This window comes from Acomys minous, assembly GCF_964271855.1.
Source record: "Acomys minous genome assembly, chromosome: 3".
Taxonomy (NCBI): Eukaryota; Metazoa; Chordata; class Mammalia; order Rodentia; family Muridae; genus Acomys; species Acomys minous.
In genome coordinates, this window is record NC_140485.1 from 42802316 (window position 1) to 42824807 (window position 22492).

The window sequence follows — 22492 nt, forward strand, 5'->3', positions numbered from 1 at the left end:
TCCTGGACTCACTTTATAGACCAGGCTGGCCTCGAACTCACATCGATCTGCCTGCCTCTGCCTTCCGAGTGCTGGGATTAAAGGCGTGTGCCACCACTCCTGGCTATGTGTATGTTTCTGTGTATATGTGTGTCTGTGTGTATATGTGTATGTGTCTATCTGTGTGTATGTGTGGGGTGTGTGTGTGTATCAGTAGCAGCTCCATGGCCACTGCATTATTGTGTTGTGCAGCTATGTTGCCCAGGACGACTTAAAGCTCATGATCTTCCTGCCTCAGCTTCCAGATCGACTGAGATTGTAGGTGCTTGCTATGTTCTTTCTTCCTCACCCTATTGGTGCTAAAAATAGAACTCAGCACATTTCAGAAGGAAGAGACATGATCTCCTAGTGAGCTGCCTTTCTCTCCCACGCTAACTCATCAGTGCTATGAGTTATAGGTAGAAATGTGTGGTTTATTTCATTTCCTATACCAGTCATATATGGAAGTATGGTTTTGCAAGTTATCCTGCATAGATCTGCATGGGAAGAAAATCATCTCATGTGGAATACTACGATTACTTGGATATGAGTTTACAAAAGAGGCCAGAATAGTTGTGTGGCAGCAGCAGTGAGTGGTAAACACCTGTAATCAATTTGAGAGGTTAAGGGAGGAGGAACAAGATTGGAACAGAAGGCCAGCCAGGGCTACACAGTGAGACACAGTAAAAAAAAAAAAAAAAAAAAAAACAAGCACACAACAAACAACAAACAGAAAGAAAAATCTTTTGTAGTCAGTAAGGTTATGGTAACAAATGTGTGATGAGCAATGAACAGATTACAGCTGTAAAAATGCAAGGTCCACACACACATAACAGCTCTATGACAAACTGTGACAAAAGTCCTTGTCACAGGGCCCTAGGGGCAGCTCAGAACCACACCTTTTTTTTTTTTTTTTGTCAGAACATATTGTTCTCATCTTGGCCCATGAGAGGAAACAAATGACATTTCCCAGGGTTCTTGATTTTATTGAATTATTTTGCTATGAATAATCACTGTTCATCAACAATGAAATTAAATCTAAACTTTGTCAAAAGTTTCTCAAGAGGCTCCCCACAAATGTTTAAGACAGAGAGTCTAGCCAGGTGTGGTGGCTCATGCTTTTAATCCCAGCACTTGGGAGGCAGAGGCAGGTGGACCATTGTGAGTTCGAGGCCAGCCTGGTCTACAAAATGAGTCCAGGACAGCCAAGTTTACACAGAGCAATCCCGTCTTGGGGAAAAAAAAAAAACAACAACAACAACAGAGGGTCTTTAACCTCTATGCAATATGCAATAACGGAAAAATACCTGCACACGGATACATAATTAACATCGAGGAGTAGGAGTCATTTTGTTTCTGCTTCCTGATTTTACAGGGATAAATTAAAACAGCAGCCAATTGCTATTGAAATGTCAAGGCTAAATGTCACAGAAACATTAGTGCAGTTCCTCTCCTGTTCCAAGCACTGCAGTGCTACAACCAGCCGTGTGTCTCTAAGGACAAGAATGTGACCTTACACAGAAGAGCTTCATGGCTATGACTTAACCATTTTCTGTCACAGACCTTGAGTCCATCCTCATGCCCACACAGGAACTAGTTTCCATTTCATTCTTGAATTCACATAGGTAAGTGGGTGGGTACGGATGTGCTCAAACCCGGAGACGCGTTAACACATCTTCCAACTCCAGCATCTCATTGCTCTGATTTTTTTTTCTTCTTATTCACTTTGAAATTAAATAATTCTTTACCCATTGCCCTTCATTGCTTAATAATTCAAAGACAGCACTGGACGGGGTCAAGAGCCTGGCTCCTTTGCGTTCGCTTTGCCGTGCTTCAGTATCCATCCCTCTGTGTGAAATGAGACTCAGAGGATCTGGCCCAACTCCACAGATGACCAGAGAAATGCTATCTAGGAGAGAGCTTAAAATACTTTAGGGGGGGGAAAAAGTGTATGAATGTTGTCATTATAAAACAAGAAATCAAATACAGAAAGTAAACAACAGAAGAAAATAAGAGTCAGTTAGTATCTCTCTCTCTCTCTCTCTCTCTCTCTCTCTCTCTCTCTCTCTCTCTCTCTCTCTCCTAACCTCAGAATATCTTTCCGTTCCATAGTGGTTGAGCCCATATCACGAAGGAAACATGTAGCCTGTAACTCACCACTGAGAAACAGTCCTTTCTGGCTCCCCTCACAGCCAGTCCATAAGTGCTGGTGTTTGATGTGAGTGAGCACAAAGCCTCATTTGTTTGAGCCCAAATTTTCAGCTGACGTGGGTGGACTCACTCTCCCACCACCGAGCACTCTCAGATTCCCATCCGCTGACCTCACAGCAGGAAGCTTCTCACTGGTTGCCTCTCCCTAAAATAGTGTGAAGCTGACAGCAAGCACAAGCCCTTCCTTCCAAAACCCAACACTGGCTGAGAAGCAAAGGGGCATTTGTCAGCTCTCTTTAATGACTTGTGACTCCTGATAGGGCAGGAAAACGCTACTTCCAGGAGTAGTTGGACAGCATAAACTGGATTAGACTTGGGGTGGTAGCTCAAAGTTGGGTGGGTAGAAAGGTGAGGGTAGATGTGGGAGGGGGTTGGGGGTCCCCATATGTGCATATGATCAAAATGCACTGTATGAAATTCTCAAAGAATTAATAAAATATGTGAAAATAGCATGAAAAAAATTTAAAGGCAAGGGTAGCTAGCGAGATGGCGTAGGGGTTAAGAGCTCTTCCAGAGGACCTGGGTTCAGTTCCTACCACCTACATGGCAGCTCACGACTGTCTGTAGCTCCAGTTCCAGGGGATCTGATCCTCTGACACCAGTGTACAAATATATTTTTTTAAATAGTCAAATTTTTTAAAAATCAAAAAAAATAATGTGTGGCCAGGTGGTGGTAGTGCACGCCTTTAATCCCAGCACTCAGGAGGCAGAGAGGCAGGCAGGTCTCTGAGTTCCAGGATAACCTGGTCTACAAAGTGAGGTCCAGGACAGGCAGGACTATACAGTGAAACCCTGTCTTAAACACCCTCCCCCTGCCAAAGTAAATAAGGAAATAATAAAAACAATGTGAGGCACTTGTTCCTGACAATAAATGCCTGACACCTATGGAGATACACTCGAGGGCCCTTTTCTGAGCACGGTGACAGGAGAAGTCTGCATTCTTAGATACAGATCTCAGAAGACCCAGTTCGCCCAGAAGGAAACTTGTGTTTAGCCCTCTATTCCCAGGGCTTCCAGCAGTAACTTGACTAAATGTGTGAGCAGAAGAATGGGTGTTCTGGATATTTCTGGTTCCCGTGCTCCACAGGAAGGTATTTCTAGCTTCCCCACCATCTCATCTCGAAGACTAGATAAGGGGCTGGAGCAGACTCTATTATCCAAAAGGCTTAACCCTCAAGATGGAAAGGGCAAGGGTGTGGGGCATGGTTACTGTTTAAAGGGAAACAAAAACAATGTCTGCAGGATAATCTGGAAAATTTTACTTTACCCTGTTAATCACAATAAAACAGATAATAGACTTGTAGGGAAGGAAAATGAATTTGGTGAAAAGTGAATTAACTGAAGACTAGAAAGGAGTCAAAAAATGGTATTTAATTTTGTTGATCCAACTGTACTAAGTTCCAGGCTACTCTGTCCAAAGAACAGAACTTAAAATATCATTGCCAAGAGACAGAGAGCATATTGTTTGGACATAAAGGATGTGGGAATACACTGTTTTCCTATCTTCATTCTCAAACTGTGAGCTCAGGGCCTTTTGAATTATTCCTAATTATATCTCTCACATAACATTTTTAAATAGAGACATTTCCAAAACTTTATTTCGTCTCATGAAAATGAAGTTTGCTTATTGTTCTTTCTGTTTCTAGGGGGGAAAAAACTCAACGAAAAGTTCAAGATCTAAGATTATGAAGTTATCATGAAGTTATTAGCTGTCCAGGTAGTTATGACCAAAGATAACCTAATAAAAGCAGAAATATACTGAGAACAAGTACAATTTCTTAAATTCTGTTTAAATTTACATACCGACTACTCTAGTAGTGTGGAAGATACTTTTAAACATCACAAGTGTTCATCCATTGGTGTTTTATTAGTTAGCAGAGTGATGATCTCATTACATGTCATAGCATGTACATTACATAGCTTCTGGAAATTTCCACTATAAACTCGAGGGGAAAATGAAAGTAAAAGAGGTGAAACCCTACATCGTTATTGTGAAAACACTTTTAACTCGAGACATCTTGAAAGGATTTTGTAGACATCCCAGATCTGTTATAAAAACACATCTGAGAACTAAAGTAATTGATTAATTTTTGGTCACGTGTGACAGTGCAACTCACGAACAAAGTTTGTTTTCCCCAGATGAATACTGTGTTCTCACCCCGGGACCCCCCTGTGAGAGCAGCTGACCGAAGGTAACCTCAGGATCCCAAGCTTCCCTTCTAAATTAGCAAAACTGCCTGTTGTGCCTAGGGCGATCTATTTAGCCGCCAAACTGAGAGCGTCCTGGTCGCTAAGGGGGGGTGGCGGGGGTGGAGAAGGTTGGGGAGGAGGACGCGGCCAGGTGACCGCCGAAGGCCCGCCTCTCCTCCCTGTCCCGCAGCGGTGGGCGCGGCCCCAGGGACACAAGCTGGGCCCCGTGAGGCGCACGTTCCCCGAGCGCCCCTACGCGGATCCTAGGCGCCTCCTCTGCGCACTGGTGTCACCCGGGCGCAGCGAAGGGCCAGGCTCCGACTGTCGCCGAGATCCAGACGCGTCACCAAGGCAGGGCCGGGCTGCCTCGGGGACAAACAGACATCTCGGCTCCCGCCCAGGGGCTGCTGGAACATGTGCCGGGAGACTCAGGTGTAGCACAGAGAGGCGAGGCGGAGCGGGGAGGAAGGACGGGAGTTCACTGGGAGATTAGACCTCGGAGGTGGCATTCCAGCACCTAGCTGCCCGCCTGCGCGGGCGAGAGTCGCCTCTGCCAGGGCCAGTGTCCTACCTCTCCTCCGCAGATTCCGGGGAGCAGCTTTTGTTCCCAGGCGCTCCGGGGGTGCCACCTGTCCGGAGCGCCTTGGGTCCGATAGATTAAAACCCGCGCGTGGGGCTCAGTGGCACGGTGGCTTTGAGTACAACAGGTAGTTGACTCAGTTTCGACTCAAAAGCATCCGGATGAGACAGGGGCTTCTTTTTCTTCTTCTTTTGATGTGTCTTTGTTACTTTTGTTTTAGTTCGTTTGACAGTTGCTAGACTATGTTTCTACTCCTGCTCCTCCTACTCAGCCAGCTGCCCACACTTACTCTCGCGGTTCCTCATTGTTCAAGAAGCCTAAAGGATTCCGAACATGCCCCAGAAGAAGGTAAGTCGGTACGGCTGCCTATTGGGAGAACAACCCTTCTGGAAACCAGAAGCGGTCTACTGTATAGATCTCAAGGCAAAGTATAGTAGGGGGACCTACACGCCTCGGTGAACCGCCGAGCAACAGCATATCCTTTGTTTTAACTTGTGGCTTTCTGGTTTAGGCCCGTGGGTTTTTAACTACAGTAAGTACAAACGCGTCTCGGAGTTAACCTTGGTAAACATGGTTAACCCCTAGTTTGTGGTTAACTAAAATGAAAGCCTATTTCGAAGTCCGAAATTCAATGAGTTGCCTTTTCCTAGATGAAACTGTGTGTTTGTTAGTTGTAATGAGCCGGGCTGCTTCTTGAAAAGACTGACAGGGAGGCCAAATTCTTGTCAGGACTTGTTTGTGGCACCGCTGGGAATCGGCGGCCCTCCCCCAACCCCAGCGCCGCTGCCGCCACCACCACCTCAACTGACAAGTGCTCTGCCACTGATCGACATCCTGTCCGCTAGTCTGGACTTGTGAGACCCTGAGCCAGGAACTCTACCCTGGTAGTCTTGACCTGCTTCCTCTGTAGAATGATGGGATAAGGCGGCCTAGTGTCCCTTCTGGTGAGTTTTCCAAAGGTCAAGATAAAAGCAGATGGGTAGGAGATTAAGCGTGTGGCTTGCTAGCCCAGAATTTTCGGTTACAGGTCACAAACAGATTGGTTCCTGCTTCCATTTTAAAAGCCCAACCTAGCAAAACCGGAAAGGGAGGAAAGGGCCCTAGGCTCTCCCCGTCCTTCCCCCTACTTAGCTGTGGTGTTTTGCCACCAGCAACAGCACTTTTGAATTTACTCACACATTCCTGTCCCTTATCCCTTTTTGTTGTTGTTGTTGTTGTTGTTTTGTTTTTCAAGACAGAGTTTCTCTGTGTAGCCTTAGCTGTCCTAAACTCGCTTTGTAGACCAGGCTGGCCTCAAACTCACAGCGATCCTCCTGCCTCTGCCTCCCGAGCGCTGGGATTAAAGGTGTGCGCCACCACGCCTGGCTGTCTTATCCCTTTTTATCAGATCCAGTTCTCTGTTCATTTTCACTTGTGTAGGATCTGTTATAATACTCTTAATAGGCTTATTAATGATTAATGAAGTGTACCCCCTACACCATGTGTGTGTGTGTGTGTGTGTGTGTGTGTGTGTGTGTGTGTGTGTTAGGTAAGGACAGTACTTTAGCCTAAAGAAATCAAATTCTGGTTATTCCAGTACTCAAATTCTAGGCAATTGGATAGACAGATTTGAAAGAGATAGAGGTTATGTGCTTTCCAGGCCACCCACTATCCCTAAGACCACCTGTGGTGATGGTCCGAGCTCAGTAAGACACAGACACTACCCTCTGGGATGAGGGTGACTGCTTTCATCCACACAGCAGGCACTGGGGTTACTGCCACAAACACCAAAGTCAGACCCAAGTGCAGAAGGCTACAGATGTTTGCCGGGAATGAAAATGAGTCAGGAGCCACTGTGTGTTGGGCTGCTAGAGATGGAGAGAGGGCTGTCATCATTCTTGTCTCAGAGGAACTCTTGCTGTGCTGGCTGAGGCGGGGTAAACAGACACTCTGCAGAAAACTCAGTAACAGAGGTAGAGGCTCGCACTGGGAGAGCAATGAGACACGGGCAAAGCTTCCCATCTGCAAGTGACACAAAATAAGTGGAGCTGTTAAAGGCACAGTATCCCTCCCTCCATCTTCAGTGGGTCCATTCCAAAAGCCCCAGTGGATGCCTGAAACCTGTGGCTAGGTCTGGGCATATTAGCACACTGTTCCAATGGCTACTAGCTGACTAATGGGCAGGTAGTGCATATACCGTGGATACTGTGAACAAAGAGATGATTCATATTCTGGGCAAAACTAAATGAAAGGACAGGAGATTTCATCAGAATGCCGAGCAGTTTTTCCATTCCATATTTTTTTTTTAGACATTGGTTGAGCTGAAACTATAGAAAGTGAGATTATGAATTTGGAAGTAAGTACTACTGAAACTGGGGGTGGGGAAGGGGACACTGTCGAAACGGACGGATCTTATTTAGGAAACAGAAGAGAAGAAAAGGATGGAATGGAGTATCTGAGTGGCAGAACTGTAACAGTGGACTGCATGGACAGCCAACCTCTTCAGAGGATTCAGGACAAGAAAAGCACAGGCTCAAAAGCCAGTCCCTGCCCCCCACCCCCATACACACACAGTAGTCCAGGGAAAGGAAGGTAGCAGCTCCCACTGGAAGCCCTGGGTGCACCAGGGACATTTTCTGCTTTCTAAATAGAAGAAAACTCAACAGTGTTTCTCCTGAGGTCAGAGAGAGAGGCAGGCTGCAGATCTAGGAAGGCACACTTAAGTGAAGTTCAATTGCAGTGTCATTAATCATAGGTCATATTTATGACATTGTCCTAAGCATCATTTCAGGAAAAGTAAAAATGTTTGTAGCTCTTTTTCTTTTGTCTCTTAATTAAAAGTAGTTTTAATAGCCTGGTATGGTGGCACACACACCTATAATCCCAGCACTTAGGAGGATCTTTGTGGCTTCAAAGCCAGCCTTGGCTACATAGTAAGTTCCAGGCCAGGCTGGGATATATAGAAACATCTTATTCAAAAAAGTAGCTTTATTGGGTCTCAGGGTAAGCTGGACGGGTATTCAGGAATCAGATGATGGGCTATCTATGAGAAAGTTGGCAGTGGTTCTTTTTCTTTGCTTTGGAAAGTAAGCTATGATCTCACTCTATAACCCAGGCTATGTCACATGCATGGTAACCAATCCTGGCCTCAGCCTTTCCAGTGCTGAGATTGAGGTGTGACCCACCATGGCTGCTTGGCACTGTTTCCCTAGCCAGGAAAATGTAAAGATCTGAGCTCATGTGAGAAGCAGCAACACACAACAGGCTCACGCAGCTCAGCTGGGCAGGCTCGGAGCTGCTTCCTCTTTAACACAAGCTTTTCCTATGAATCGCTTCTACCTGGAGAACTTAGGTCCAAGGGTAAAGGCTGGGGAGATGGTGACGAGCACTTGCCGTACAGTCATGTGGACCCAAGTTCAGATCCTAACACCCACAATAACAAGCCAGTAACTCTACACCCCTGCCCTGAGTTGGGCAGGCAGGAGGACAGCTGAAGCCTCTGGCTTTAGGCCCAGCAGAAAAAATATGAATCCCCTGGGTTCAGGGCCAAACCTTGCTTCAAAGAAATAGGCTAAGAGACAGAAAGGACACTAGGTGCCCCCTTCTGGCCTCTACGCATTTGTATTCATACACATATGTGGTGCATTCTGCATTCTATGTCTATCTCTGTCTGTCTGTCTGTCTGTCTCTCTCTCTCTCTCTCTCTCTCTCTCTCTCTCTCTCTCTCTCACATTCACACACACACACACACACACACACACACACACACGATAGATAGGTAGATAGATAGATAGATAGATAGATAGATAGATAGATAGATAGATAGAAAGGCTATACAGAGAAACCCTGTCTCTAAAAAACTAAGAACAACAACAACAACAACAATAATAACAGTAGCCAACCAGAGGTTACAAAACTCACAAATTATACTCCTGCCCCCTCTCTCATTTTTTTGCTATCACATGCTTCACCTTATTATATTTCTCATCGATTTTTTAATAAATGTGGAAGAAATCCCACAATGCAGGGAGGGTAGGATGAATGGGTGAAATGAACTATTCCTTTGGTATGGACTGAATGGCTTTAAGTTCATCATCTTTGTTTGTTTTTGTTGTTGGTTTTTTGGTTTTTTGAGACAAGGTTTCTGTGTTAGCCTTGGCTGTCCTGGAACTAGCTCTGTAGACCAGGCCTGCCTCTGCCTCCCTAGTGCTGGGATTAAAGGCGTATGCTACCACCACCTGGCTCTAAATTAATCTTCTAATTAGCCTATAATTTTATAAACTTAGGAGTTTAGAATTCTTTTAGTATAAGCGTGCATAAAATCTCCAATATAGAAATGTTAATGTGGGGCTGGGAGACAGCTTAGTGGGTAAGAGCTCTTGTTATGCAAGCCTGACAACTTCCCTCACGTAATAGCCAAGAATGGCCATCCTTACACCAGTAAATCCCAGCACTGGAAGTGGAGACACGTGGAGTCTGGGAGTTTGCTGGGCAGCCAGGATAGGCAAAGTTATGCATTTCAGGGTCAGTGAGAGACTCTGCCTCAAAGAATACAATGGAGATTAACATTCTTTTCTGGCCTCCAAATGGGTCGATATACCAACACAGAAGCACACACATTTCACACAAACACACACACACACACACCAAAAAACCCATAGTAACATCATTAAGGTCCTAGGTTGGATCCTAGCGCTATAAAGAAGAAAAGGAAGGAAGGAAAATTAATAAGGAAACATTTTGGAAAAGGATTTTTCCTATCTATTTACAGGAAAAGAAAATCGCCTGGAAGGATAACTGAAACTTTAATAATATTTATTTATGTTAATAATTTGAGGCATAAGCATTTCCAGTATTATCTGAAACTGCCAACATTTCCCCCTAAAGCTGCCACTTGTAAGGGCCAATGTGAAAGTCACTCAGGAGAGGCTGGTACAGTTTACCCGCATCAAGAAAATGGTTTTTTTTCTCTCTCTCCAGTTTGAACAGGAAGTTTCTGCCTTCTCTTTATTGTGTTTGAAATCTTTTTTTTTTAATTTCTTCATTAGTTTTTGCATCAAAAGAAGCAGCAACCATCTTTATGCACCGCCGCCTCCTGTACAATAGGTTCGATTTAGAACTCTTCACTCCCGGGGACCTGGAGAGAGAATGCTACGAGGAGTTCTGTAATTATGAAGAAGCCAGAGAGATTTTCGGGGATGACGAAAAAACGGTAACTTGTTTAGTGAGGTCAATCACCTGGGAAGTTACTTCATTATACTTTGAAAAAGTGGCACTAAATACATTACAGACCTGTGTGCTTTAAAGAAAATCAAGACTGTACGCCTGGTACCTCTTTCCTCTTCTTAAAATGCTAAGTAAGCCTCTTTAAAGTTGGTTCCGTGCTTAATTAACTGGGTTTATAGTGATTATCAAATTATGGGCTATGCTGTGGTTTTGTGTTTAACTTTGTTTGTTTGTTTGTTTGTTGGTTTGTGTTGAGGCGTGGCCTCTTTGTATAAACCTGGGTCTCTTAGAACTTCCTATGTAGACCAGGCTGGACTCAAACTCACAGAGCTCCTCCTGCCTCAGCCTCTCAAGTGCTGTGCTACCATGCCTGACCATGTTTTCAATGTTTATTATATTCAAAAATAGTTTCAGAGCAGGTGGATGTTAAGTCAATGTGTTATTTGGAGGTGGCTCAGAGGCCACAGGACTAGAAAATACAAGCCATTGGGTTCCACCCCCAGCAACACCACTCACAGAGTGTTGCTTTGCCTTGAGCATCAATCATTTAAGGCAGCACAAATTTTCCTCTCAGTGACCTTACCTTTTTTTTTATTGCCTCTATCTATATTTCAGCTATTTATTGACACTCTCCTATGTGCCAGGCACTGAGGATATTATCTGGGGTTTTTTGAAGGATATTTTACTTATTTTTATGTACATATGTGTCTGTATGAGTACGTGTACCCATGCACATATGTACACATGCCTGTGTACACATGGCCAGAAGAAAGTGTCAGATTCCATGGAGGTGGAGTTAAAGGTGTTTAGGGGATGTACTGTTTATTGTCTGAGTACTGGGGTCTGAATTCTGGTCCTCATGATTGCACAGCAAGCTCTCTCAACCACTGAGCCATCTCTCTAGGCTGCTGGCATTGAGGATGTAAAGTGGCCTCTGGTGTTTAAGATCTCATTGATTTGTCTATGTAATTTAAGGGAGGAATTTTTTTGAGTTGAGGGGTCTCAGTGAGTGGAGATCTTCTTGCCTTAGCCTCCTGAGTGCTGGAGTTAAAAGCATGCACCACTATATCTGGCCTAAGGAAGAAAAACTATTATTTCATAAATTACTTCCTTTTTTTGTTTTGTTTTGTTTTGTTGTTTTGTTTTTTGAGTCAGGGTTTCTCTGTGTATCCTTGGCTGTCCTGGACTCCCTCTGTAGACCAGGCTGGCCTCGAACTCACAGAGATCCACCTGCCTCCCCCTCCCTGAGTGCTGGGATTAAAAGAGTGTGCCACCACGCCTGGCTTAGTTCCCTATTTTTTTACAGGTATGAGTGTTTTGTCTGCATGTTTGTCTGTGCATCACATGCTTGCTGGTGCCGGAGGAGGTCAGAGGAAGGCTTCCAGTCCTCCAGAACTGGAGTTACGGATGATCGTGAGCCATGTGGCTGCTGGGAACTGAACCTGGGTCTTCTGCAAGAGCATCCAGTGCTCTTAAGCCACTGAGCCATCTCTCCAGCCCCCAGGGTTTTTAAAATTCTCTATTTAAATATAATTAAATCCTGCCTGTTAACCTAGGAATAGAGAGCACAGACAGGTGTAATATGGGACCTTCTGGGGGAATGCTAGTGCTTCTTTGCTCTGTATGTAAACAGTGTCAGCTCCTGCTGTTTTCTCAAGCATCCTTCTTCACTTTTGCTGAACACGAAGCTCCCCAGGGACCCTTCAGTCCTAGTGAGGAAACCTAGTTATTCATTCTCCCACGGTCCTTCCCAGGCCCTCATTTCTTGCAAATATTTACACCATGTATTAAGGTGGGAAAAGCAAAGAATATACTTTGTAGATGTGCCTGTTGGGATTCGGTCATGTTTCTCATCATTAAAAAATTCTGATTCTTCTATTCATCCAAAGCACATAGAATACCAACTGCAAGTCGGTAACCTCAACTCTCCTAGAGACACCCCCAGGGCAGAAAGCGAGGCTGCTTTTCAAAGATGACCGACCTTAACTTCTCCTTTTGGTACTCTTGCTGCCTCTCAAATGTGGCAGTCCCTACTGTCTCGGCTGGGTAAGGGAGACTAACAGGGCGTGGTATGGAGAGCTGGGGACTGGCAGCAATCCCTTCACCAGCTAGCCAGACAGCAGAAACAGCAAGATGAGTCACTCTCTTGAGCTTGAATGAACTGGTGTCCTACCTGTGTCAAGTGCCAAGAGCTTACCACCTCCAATCTAGGCCACTGGGAACAAGTGAAATGATAATAAATTACATAAACTTGAAATGTTTCATCTTTTTTTTTTTCTTTCTTTTCCTTAGATTACATTTTGGAAGGATTATTCAATTAAAGGACCAACCACAAGATCAGGTGAGGTGGAGACTTGCCGGCATGTGATGCTTTCCTCGCCTCTGGCCGTTGTAGCACCGTTCGGTTTTGATGTCTGAGTTTGGCTATTGCTCAATGAGCATACCAAGGATGGTTTCTCAATTATACGCTGGGCTGTGGGAGACAGAAGGCTCCCTTCACCTGTTTCCATACTGAAAATCAAGTTTGGCAAGATATTAGGGAAATGAGGTAATGGGTCTAAAGGTGTTTTAAGCAGCTCAGCAGAGTGGAAACTTGCACAAAAGTAGGACTTTGTTAGCTCCAACTTATACATTAGCATAACGTTTTTTTCTTTTGCCATTTCAAGTCAGCAGGACACCTATGGTAGGTAAATGAGCTTGCTAGGTAAGGGCTGGAGCTGCAGTTTAAGTTATGGAGTGTTTACCTAGCAAGCTCACACCCCTCGGCTGGATTCCCGGCAACACACACACACACACATACACACACACACACACACACACACACAGCTGAAGGTAGAGTGCTTGCCTGAAGCCTCGGGTTTGAGCCTCAGCATAGCATAAAAACCGAGTATGGTGGTGTACAGCTGTAATCTCATTGGTCACCTTCCACAGCTACATAGTGAATCCCAGGCCAGCTCTCGGAGACCACACAACAGTCTGGGAGCAGGAAGAAGAGAATGACTAAAGATACACAGAATGCATGTACTAAAGTCTGGGTTCAATCTCCAGTGGTGGGGGGAGGAGGAGAGCTGGGTATGGTAGGGCACACCTTTAATCCCAGCACTTGGGAGGCAGAGACAGGTGGACAGCCAAGGCTACACAGAGAAACCCTGTCTCAAGAAACAAAAACAAACAAACAAACAAAAACAAAAAACAAAAAACAAAAAGAGGAGAATATTAGAAATAAGTAACTTCTGGAGAAGGAAAAGCCTTTGTCTTGCCTGTGTTAGTCATCTCAAGCTGCTTTCTTTCCTTTTTAATAATTTGATACATAATAATTGTACCCATTTACAGACTACAGTGTGGTATTTTAACACCTATATTCAATGTGCGGTAATCAAATCAGGGCAATTAGCATATCTATCGCATCAAACCTTTGTCATTTGAGGTGATAATATACAAAATCTTCTATCTTGAAATATCCATTAAAGTATTAGCAATGGCTATCCCAGAGTGCTACAGAACAGTGAACCTACTGGTTCTGATTGTCATTTGGTTCCTGCTCAGCCAATTCCTTTTTAATCCTTTCCACCTGTTTCCCCTTCTAGCTGCATTTTGGTCATTTGTTTAATTAGTCTTGCCCTCCGTTCTTTCATTCAGTCATAGATAGGCTCCTCCCGTAGGAGACTGTTACAAGGTTGCCTGAAAAATGAACCAAAATGTTTCTCACAGTGCAAAGTACATGTCTATTCCACGTCCTGTTAGATACTATTCATAATGGCCTACTTAAATAAATAAGATAATAAACATAGTTAAGTGTCTAAGAAATACTATTTAAGAGCTGGCAAGATGGCTCAGTGAGTAAAGATGCTTGCCATCGAACCTAAGTTCAACTCTCAGGGCTTGCATGGTAGAAGGAGAAAAACCAGCTCTCACAAATGTTCTCAGGGGCTGGAGAGATGGCTCAGAGGTTAAGAGTATCATCTATTCTTCCAAAGGTTCAATTCCTAGGTGTTGAGGGGATGGTCTGATGTATTTTGATGCTAATTACTGCTTGCTGTCTCTGACCCACCTTTTGATTAATAAAAAGCCATTCCACCTAGGCAGGGCAGAGGAGATAGAGGCGTGGCTAAGATTCCCTGGGGGGGGGGGGGAGAGAAGGGAATTCTGGGAAGAAGAAAGCCCGCCACAAGGAAGAAGAGAGAGATCGGGGAGGAGAGAGGAGAAGAAGGCCACTGTGGGTTAGATAGAGGAGGAGCACATGGATGGAGGATGCGGTCCAGATGAAGAACATTAGTAAGTATATGGGATTATGGATGGAGGTAGCTTGATAGAGGTTATTAGAAGCAGATGGCATGCGATTGGGGCAAGGATCCGATACCCACCCCACTATGGGAAGTAGTTTAGAGGATTAATGTCTGCCCTGCCCCAGGTTATCTAAGGCTATTTTAAAATATAACAAGTGTCAGTGTCTTAATTGATTGCTAGCCGGGCATACTGATAAGGCAGATAATACAGATAATTTAAAAACAATACCCAGCAACCACATAGTGGTTCATGACCATCTGCAATGAGACCCAGTGTCCTCTTGTGGCGGGCAGAAAACTACATAAATAATAAATAAATATATTTTTTAAAAAACTGTTCTTAGACTTCCATATATGTGTCTTGGCAACCCCCCCTCACACACACAATAAATAAATAACTTTTCTAAAGAAATACAAATTTTAGGGCTGGAGAGATGATTCAAAGTTCAAGAGCACTGCCTGCTCTTCCAAAGGTCCTGAGTTCAATTCCCAGCAACCACATGGTGGCTCACAACCATCTATAATGAAATCTGGTGCCCTCTTCTGGCTTGCAGGTGTACATTCAGGCAAAACATTGTATACATAATAAATAAATAAAATCTTTTAAAAAATAAAAATTTTTAAAACAAATATCATATTTTTCAGGTAGATTCATTAACACAAAAGAAAAAAGATAAATGATTTAGCAATGATGAGATTTTTGTTTGTTTGTTTGTTTTTTGTTTTTTTGAAACAGGGTTTTCTCTGTGTAGTGTTGGCTGTCCTGAACTCACTTTGTAGAGCAGGCTGGCCCCAAACTCACAAAGATCACCTGCCTCTGCCTCTTTGAATGTTGGGATTAAAGGCATGTGCCACCACGCCCGGCTAATGATGAGATTCTTAATAATGTGTTAAATGTATTGATATTATGGATGATGCTTTTCAGTCATACTAATAATTAATTTTAATTTTTTAAAAGATGTTAACAAAGAGAAAATTGATGTTATGGGCCTTCTGACTGGATTAATTGCTGCTGGAGTACTCTTGGTTGTTTTTGGCTTACTTGGTTACTATCTGTGTATCACCAAGTGTAATAGGCAGCCATACCCGGGGTAAGTCAAAATATTAGCTTCATTAGTGTGCATTCTGTATTGTTATTTTTATGTGGATCAAACTGATACCTTTTTGTTTTTAGGCATTTACAATAATCTTAGATAATCACAAAGATTGCAAACATAGTATACAAAGAATTTTCCTGCACCCTTTACTCAGTTTTTCCCACTACCATGTTGCCATGGCAGCTTTGTCAAAATTAAGAGATGGTGCCAGAGACATGGCTCAGTCAGCAAAGTCCTTTCTGCACAAACCTCCGACCTCAGTTCTGCAATCCAGCTTTGGGGAGGTGGGGACAGAGGCTCCCCAAGCTTGCCAGGCTGGCTTAATCAGCAAGTTCCAGTTCAGTGAGAGGCCCTGTCTCAAAAACTACAGTGTAGAGTACTTGAGAAAAACGCTGGTGTTGACCCCTGACACACACACACACACACACACACACACACACACACACACACACACACACACACAGAGTAATGTCATTTAAAAAAAACAAAAACAAAAACAGTACTCTGCCTGCACATACACCTGCAGGCCAGAAGAGGGCACCAGATCTCACTATAAATGGTTGTGAGACTCTGCCACAAGTAAGTAAATAAATAAAAACTTTTTTTAAAGTCTCAGAATCTTCCTGCTTTAGAAATAACCACTGAGCTGGCGAGATAACTCAGTCAGTAATGTGCTTGTTATACGAGCAAGAGAGTCTGAATTGGACCCCAGCACCCATGCAAAACACCAGGCCGTGGTGTGAGTGTGTGCAGTCCCAGTACCTCGCAGAGACACAGGGGGCTGCTTGGAGCCCTCTGGCCACCCAGCCTAGCCTAACTGGTGAGACGTGATCTCAGTGAGAGATCTGTCTCAAAAGACAAGATGGACCTCTGTCCATGTACATACAGAGTTCTAGGATAGCCAGGGCTACACAGAGAGACCCTGTCTTAAACAAACAAAAACTCCCCCAAATGGACGGCTCCTGAGGAATAACCCCCTAAATTGTCCTCTGCCCTCCATATATACATGTGATGCACATTTGTGTGTGATAGAGAGAGAGAGAGAGAAGACTTTAAAAAGAAAATTACTAGGCAGACACAGATGGATCCCTGTGACTTCGATGCCAGCCTGGTCTAGAGTCCAAGACAGCCAAGGCTAAGAGAGAAACCCTGTCTTAAAAAAAAAAAAAAAGAAAAGAAAAAGAAAAAAAGAAAAAGAAAGAAATTACTACTATGGATTTGGTATGCATACTATATGTTCCATTTGCAACTTAATTTTTGTATTTAAAATATTGTAATTTAAATGCATTTCCAGAATAGTAGTTTACATAAGATAAGATCTATCCTCTTTATTTGTAAGTAGGTTGTACAAGTTCAGAATCCATCTCAGTCCCATGACTTTACAATGGCCTCCTGCTCCATGCCTATGAACTCAGCCACTCCCTGCCTCTCCTCTTCTGCTCAAGTGCCCAGCCCCTGCTCACTGCCATCCTGCCTTTCACCTCTGTGAATTTTACTACTCTGACCTCACACACGTGGAATCACACAGTATCAGTCTGACTGGTTAGTCTGGTGCAGTATCTCCAAAGCACTGAGTACCTCCTTGTAAATTTGCATTCACCTTTATTTACATATTCTGGTGTATTACTCTAAGATGTGAATCCGTCCCAAAATAGCAGTAGTCTTAGACCAGAATTTGTTTCTGAAAGAGACCAAAGTGTACTATTCCCGTCCTAAACAGGAAGTAATACAGCATGGGAGCTGGGATGCCAATGCTCAGATCTTGAGTACACAACTGACTAGGCATTTGTCCTTGGACATGTTACTTACATGTACATCAAAGCCACCATGCTGTAGTCCCATGGGATCAATGTTTACGCAGATACATGTGAATGGTGCCTTTTGGTATTGTTCCATAGGGCGGCCCAGATCACTAAGTGCTCTGCATATATTACGGAATCCATATTAGCTTTTGTTGTGATCATTCATTTGTGAACCTAGGTGGTTCCAAAAGTTTGAGAAAGAGTGTTCCTATTTTCCCATGTGCTGTTTATGCTTTTTAAAACCTAGCCTCCAGACCAAGTGTACACCTCAATGGGAAAAAGAGGGATTCACTCTGCTGGGAGCCTTACAGCAAATGCCCACTCAGTCCACACCAGCAACTCGGTGGAGGCACCTCTATTATCCCCATTTTAGAAAGGAGGAAACTGAGTCAGGGAGCTTGACTTTGATCATGGGATGACAGGGTATAGTTTCAGACCCACATCTGACCCAAGAAAGACTTCAAAGCTGTTATTGTTTCTACTATGCCAAGTAATAGAAAGCTACTTTGGGCCTCCATGTGTAAAGTAAACTTGCTATAATGAAATGGGTTGTACACTTATCAAAAATAGTTGGCGTTTTTGTTTGTTTGTTTTTCAAGATAGCATTTCTCTGTAGCCCTGGCTGTCCTGGAACTCACTACTCTGTAGACCAGGGTGGCCTCAAACTCAGAGATCCTCCTGCCTTCTGAGTGCTGGGATTAAAGGTTTTTATCAAAATGCCAAACTGGAATTTTTTTTTTTTTAAAGACAAGGCCTCATGGATACCAGGTTGGATTGAATTTGCTATGTAGCCAAGGATGGCTTTAAACTCCTGGCCCTCCTGCTTGTACCTCCCAAGTGTATGATTTTATTTTATTTATTTATTTATTGGGGTTTGGGGGGGGTTGTTTTTTGGGTTTTGTTTGTTTGCTTGTTTGGTTTGGTTTGGTTTGGGGGTTTTGTTTGGTTTGGGTTTTTTTTTGGGGGGGGGGGTTGAGACAGGGTCTCTCTGTGTTAGCCTTGGCTGTCCTGGACTCACTTTGTAAACCAGGCTGGACATTTTGATTTTAGAAATGAGCTACTATCTCTAGCTTAGGATTGTTCCTCCTCTCCCATGTGCGTGCATGTATGTGTGTGTGTGTGTGTGTGTGTTACATGGATGTGTGCACATGTGTTGGTTCACTCTCATATATGGGTATGTGTGGAGGCCAGAGGTCAACATCAGATGTTTTTCTCAATTGCTTCTCTGCCTTTTTTTTTTTTTTTTTTTTTTTTGAGACAGGGTCTCTTGCTAAAAATGGGCTTGGTGGAATATGCCTTTGATCCCAGGACTTGGGAGGCAAGGGCAGACGGATATCCTTGAGTTCAGGACCAGCCTGGACCACATTGGGAGTTCCAGGAGAACCAGGGCTCTGTAGAGAGCAAACAAATTATGAGCTGGGCCTGAGAAGACAGTAGATGAGATGCTTGCTATGAGAGCACATGGATTCCAGTGTTGCACATACACATGTGCAAGTTAGACAGTCACACCCATAAAAATATAAATAAATACATTCAAAAAGCTGAGCATGTGCTGATGTTTGTTACTGTGCTGAAGAGATAGAGGCACTTGGATCCTGGCTACAACCTAGCTCAAATGGTGAGCTGCATTTTTTTTTCTTTCTTTTTTTCTTTCTTTTTTTTTTTAAACTTGAGATAGGCTTTCTCTGTGTGGCACTGTTTTCCCTGGAACTCAGTAGACCAAGTTGGCCTTGAACTCACAGAGATATACCTGCCTCTGCCTCCAGAGTGGTTTGCCACCATACCCAGTGGAAGTTTAGAGTTTTTAATTATTTATTTATCCAGACAGGGTTTCTCTGTGTAGTCCTGGCTGTCCTGAACTCACTCTGTAGACCAGACTGGCCTTGAACTCAGATTAAAAGTGTGTGCCACCACAGCCTGGCTTCTAGAATGTTTTAAAAAATAATTTATTTATTTATGAATTCACTTGAGCTTCTAGAATATTTGTTTCTTTTTCCAGATGGGGTTTCTCTGTGTAGACTTGGCTGTCCTGGACTCACTTTGCAGACCAGGCTGGCCTCGAAATCACAGAGATCCACCTGCCTCTGCCTCGCAAGTGCTGAGATTACAGGCTTGCATCACCACTGCCAGACTGTCCTAGAATTTCTCAGAGTCGCTATGTGAACCCAGAAGTTCACCTCTCTTAAACCTAAATGTTTCTCTCTGTTTAGGTCTTCAGCTGCCTACACAAGAAGGGCCAGACACACACCCTCCATCATTTTCAGAACCCATGATGAGGCCGTGTTGTCTCCTCCATCATCATCAGAGGATGCAGGACTGCCTTCCTATGAACAGGCAGTAGCACTGACCAGAAAACACAGTGTCTCGCCACCACCTCCATATCCTGGACCAGCAAAAGGATTTAGGGTATTTAAAAAGTCCATGTCGCTCCCATCTCACTAAGCCCAGTGTGCTGCCTTGCTGTGAGACATTCACTCGTGTGGTTTGGAGAGCTTGTTCTCCCTGAAGCAAAGAAGATTTGACTGCTCACCTTTTTATGACAAACCTCAAGGAATAAAGAGCAATGCCGACGGAATAGACTTCACCGTTGTTCTGCTTCCAGCTCAGACCTGAACTGGATCACTGTCATCTTGGTAAGAAGCTTCAACTCCGTTTCCTTGAAGTTAAGAAGAAAATGCCCTTTTGCCACGTCCTGTTTAAGGCACTGCTTGCCTGAAATCTAGTAGGTTGGTGAGAGCTGGGTTTGCAATGAGTGAACCCACTTATCGAGTTCCATCTCATAATTTACAGAATTATACTTTGGATGAGTAGAGATATAAAAACATGGGAAGAATGGAAAGATTGTTCAGTGGTTAAGAGCATTTGCTGCGCTTCCAGGGGACCCAAGTTTGGATCCAAGCACAACCACCAACACCATCTCCCGGGGATCTAGTTCCCTCTTCTGGTCTTTGACGGTACTGCAGTCTTATGGCATGCACTGACAGACATGCATGCACACATACATATAAATAAAAAATATATTTTTTAATTTTTTATTTTTATTTTTTATTTTAGTTTTTTGAAACAGAGTTTCTCTGTATAGCCTTGACTGTCTTGGAGCTTGCTCTGTAGACCAGACAGGCCTCAAACTCAGAGATCTGCCTGCCTCTGCCTTCTAAGTTCTAACATTTAAGGTGTGTACCACTACACCTGGCTTTAAGATATATCATTTTTTTAAACAATAAATATAATGTATGTCTTGTAAACTTACAGTGCTGGGGACCAGAGCTCACAACCTTGCTCAGGGTAGGGAAAAGTTCTATCCCTGAGCTACACACACCTCCATACCCCATCTCTTTTACTGAATCCTAATTTGAAATGTTCTGTTAACCTCCCTAAGTCTAATCACTTCAGGACCTGTGACAGCCCCTCGTGGTCCTACTAGGAGCCTTTCATTTGTCATCTGCCCTAACTTGGAGGGCATCTCGTATTCACCACTGAAACTGTGAAGTCACGGGTGTTTCTAGAGCATCCAGTGCTGACGTCACGACACTCTGAATACTGAAAGGGAAATGTAGTAGGAGCATCACTACAGGCACCTGGAAGCCGGAGGGGGGCATCTCAGCCTACAGCCCCGACACTGGTTTCTGTCCTACTTGCCTTGTTTTTCTCCTGTGGTGTGTTGGGCACTGAGTTGATTTGTGTCATTACTGTTGGGCTTCTTAGTTCTGTTTGTCGTTGTTTTCCAGACGAGGTTTCTCTGTGTTGTAACAGAGCCCGGCTTGGGCTTTTTAGTTTGTTGTTTTGTTTTTGCTTCTCCTCAAGGGATGGGTGCTGAACATAAATCTGTTTTCATGTAGGTTTTTAAAAAAACGACTAGACCAGTTTTTCTTTCCGTTACAATTAGGAAATGAATAGAATATGGCTCTAATTAGATTTGAAAGAGACAAAGACACAGTTATAAAACTCAGCCTTTGGTGGGGGGGGGCAAAAAAAAAAAAGCACAAGCTCCTTTAATCCCAGCACTTGGGAGGCAGAAGCAAGTGGATGGATATGAGTTCGAGGCCAGCCTGGTCTACAAAGTGAGTCTAGGACAGCCAGCGCAAATAAATAAATAAATAAATAAATAAACAAACAAACAAACCCTGTTTTGAAAATAAAAACCAAAAAAATAAAATAAAATAAAAATAAAGTAAATTTTAAAAAACAAAATAAAGATAAAAATAAAAACCGTTACCTTTTGTAGATATTGTCTGTGATCATCTGGAACATGTATGATATATGTTGATGCCTTTGGTCTGATGGATTGTGTTTCTTCCATGTTTTGCATTTACAAACATTTCCATAACAGTTTGAGGTTAACCAGTACAAATGTGTCAGTATTTGTAATATCTGGAAAAAGCAACCCATTTTCTAATGTATAGCCTTCCTAAAACATAACTGTGTTTTATTTTATGAACCTCTTCTTACAGTGACTTTTTATACATGCAAATAAACTTTATACTAAGTGATATTTATTGCTTATTTTATAATGACTCACATATGATATTAATGCAGGTTAGGCCTAAACAACTAATTGCATGTTTTCAAAATAATGTTTCTAGCATATGTATCTTTCATTTGGCTGGGCCAGCATCCTGTTTAAACAACTGAGCTGTAGTTGTATGAGTGTTATTGTTTAATAAAGTTTTAATGTTTAATATACCGTTTGAGGCAAAGAAACTACTCCTATGTGTGCTGGGATGTGGCCTAGCATGAGCAAAAGCCTGCATTTGACCCTTAACTCAGCCCCAAACCAAACACACTTCTTCCTCTCTCTAGGCTTAAGAGTCAGCTCTCCTTGTGGCTGAATAATACCTCCTTGGTCTGGATGGACACATTAACACTCTGAAGAACATCACACTTGCTTTCAGGTGCGGAAACTGTAAATAAAGACACTATAAATAGCCATTTGTAGAAAATAAGTGTACTCATGACTTAACAACCTGGCCAACAACTGCTGTTGTGCTCTCAAAGTAAAGAGCATTAAATAATAGTCTTTTGTTTGGCCTGCCTGGCCTATATAGTGAGTTCCAGGACAGCCAGAGCAATGTAGAGAGACCTTGTTTAAAATAAATAAATAAA

General features: G+C 43.3%; 1 protein-coding gene across 3 annotated transcripts; it reads left to right on the forward strand.

Annotated features, from left to right (window-relative positions):
• Positions 1 to 4362: 4362 nt before the first annotated feature.
• Positions 4363 to 22073, forward strand: PRRG4 (proline rich and Gla domain 4). 3 transcript variants are annotated; one of them, XM_084775608.1, is made up of 6 exons: positions 4363 to 4421; positions 5220 to 5347; positions 10027 to 10190; positions 12497 to 12545; positions 15449 to 15581; positions 19600 to 22073. In XM_084775608.1, the coding sequence occupies exons 2-6, from the start codon at positions 5242 to 5244 to the stop codon at positions 19829 to 19831; spliced, it is 684 nt and encodes a 227-aa protein (XP_084631734.1). In that variant the 5' UTR covers positions 4363 to 4421; positions 5220 to 5241; the 3' UTR covers positions 19832 to 22073. The 3 variants fall into 3 exon arrangements, with proteins under 3 accessions (XP_084631734.1, XP_084631732.1, XP_084631733.1); XM_084775606.1 differs by lacking the exon at positions 4363 to 4421 and adding an exon at positions 4595 to 4851; XM_084775607.1 differs by lacking the exon at positions 4363 to 4421 and adding an exon at positions 4863 to 5126.
• Positions 22074 to 22492: the final 419 nt, after the last annotated feature.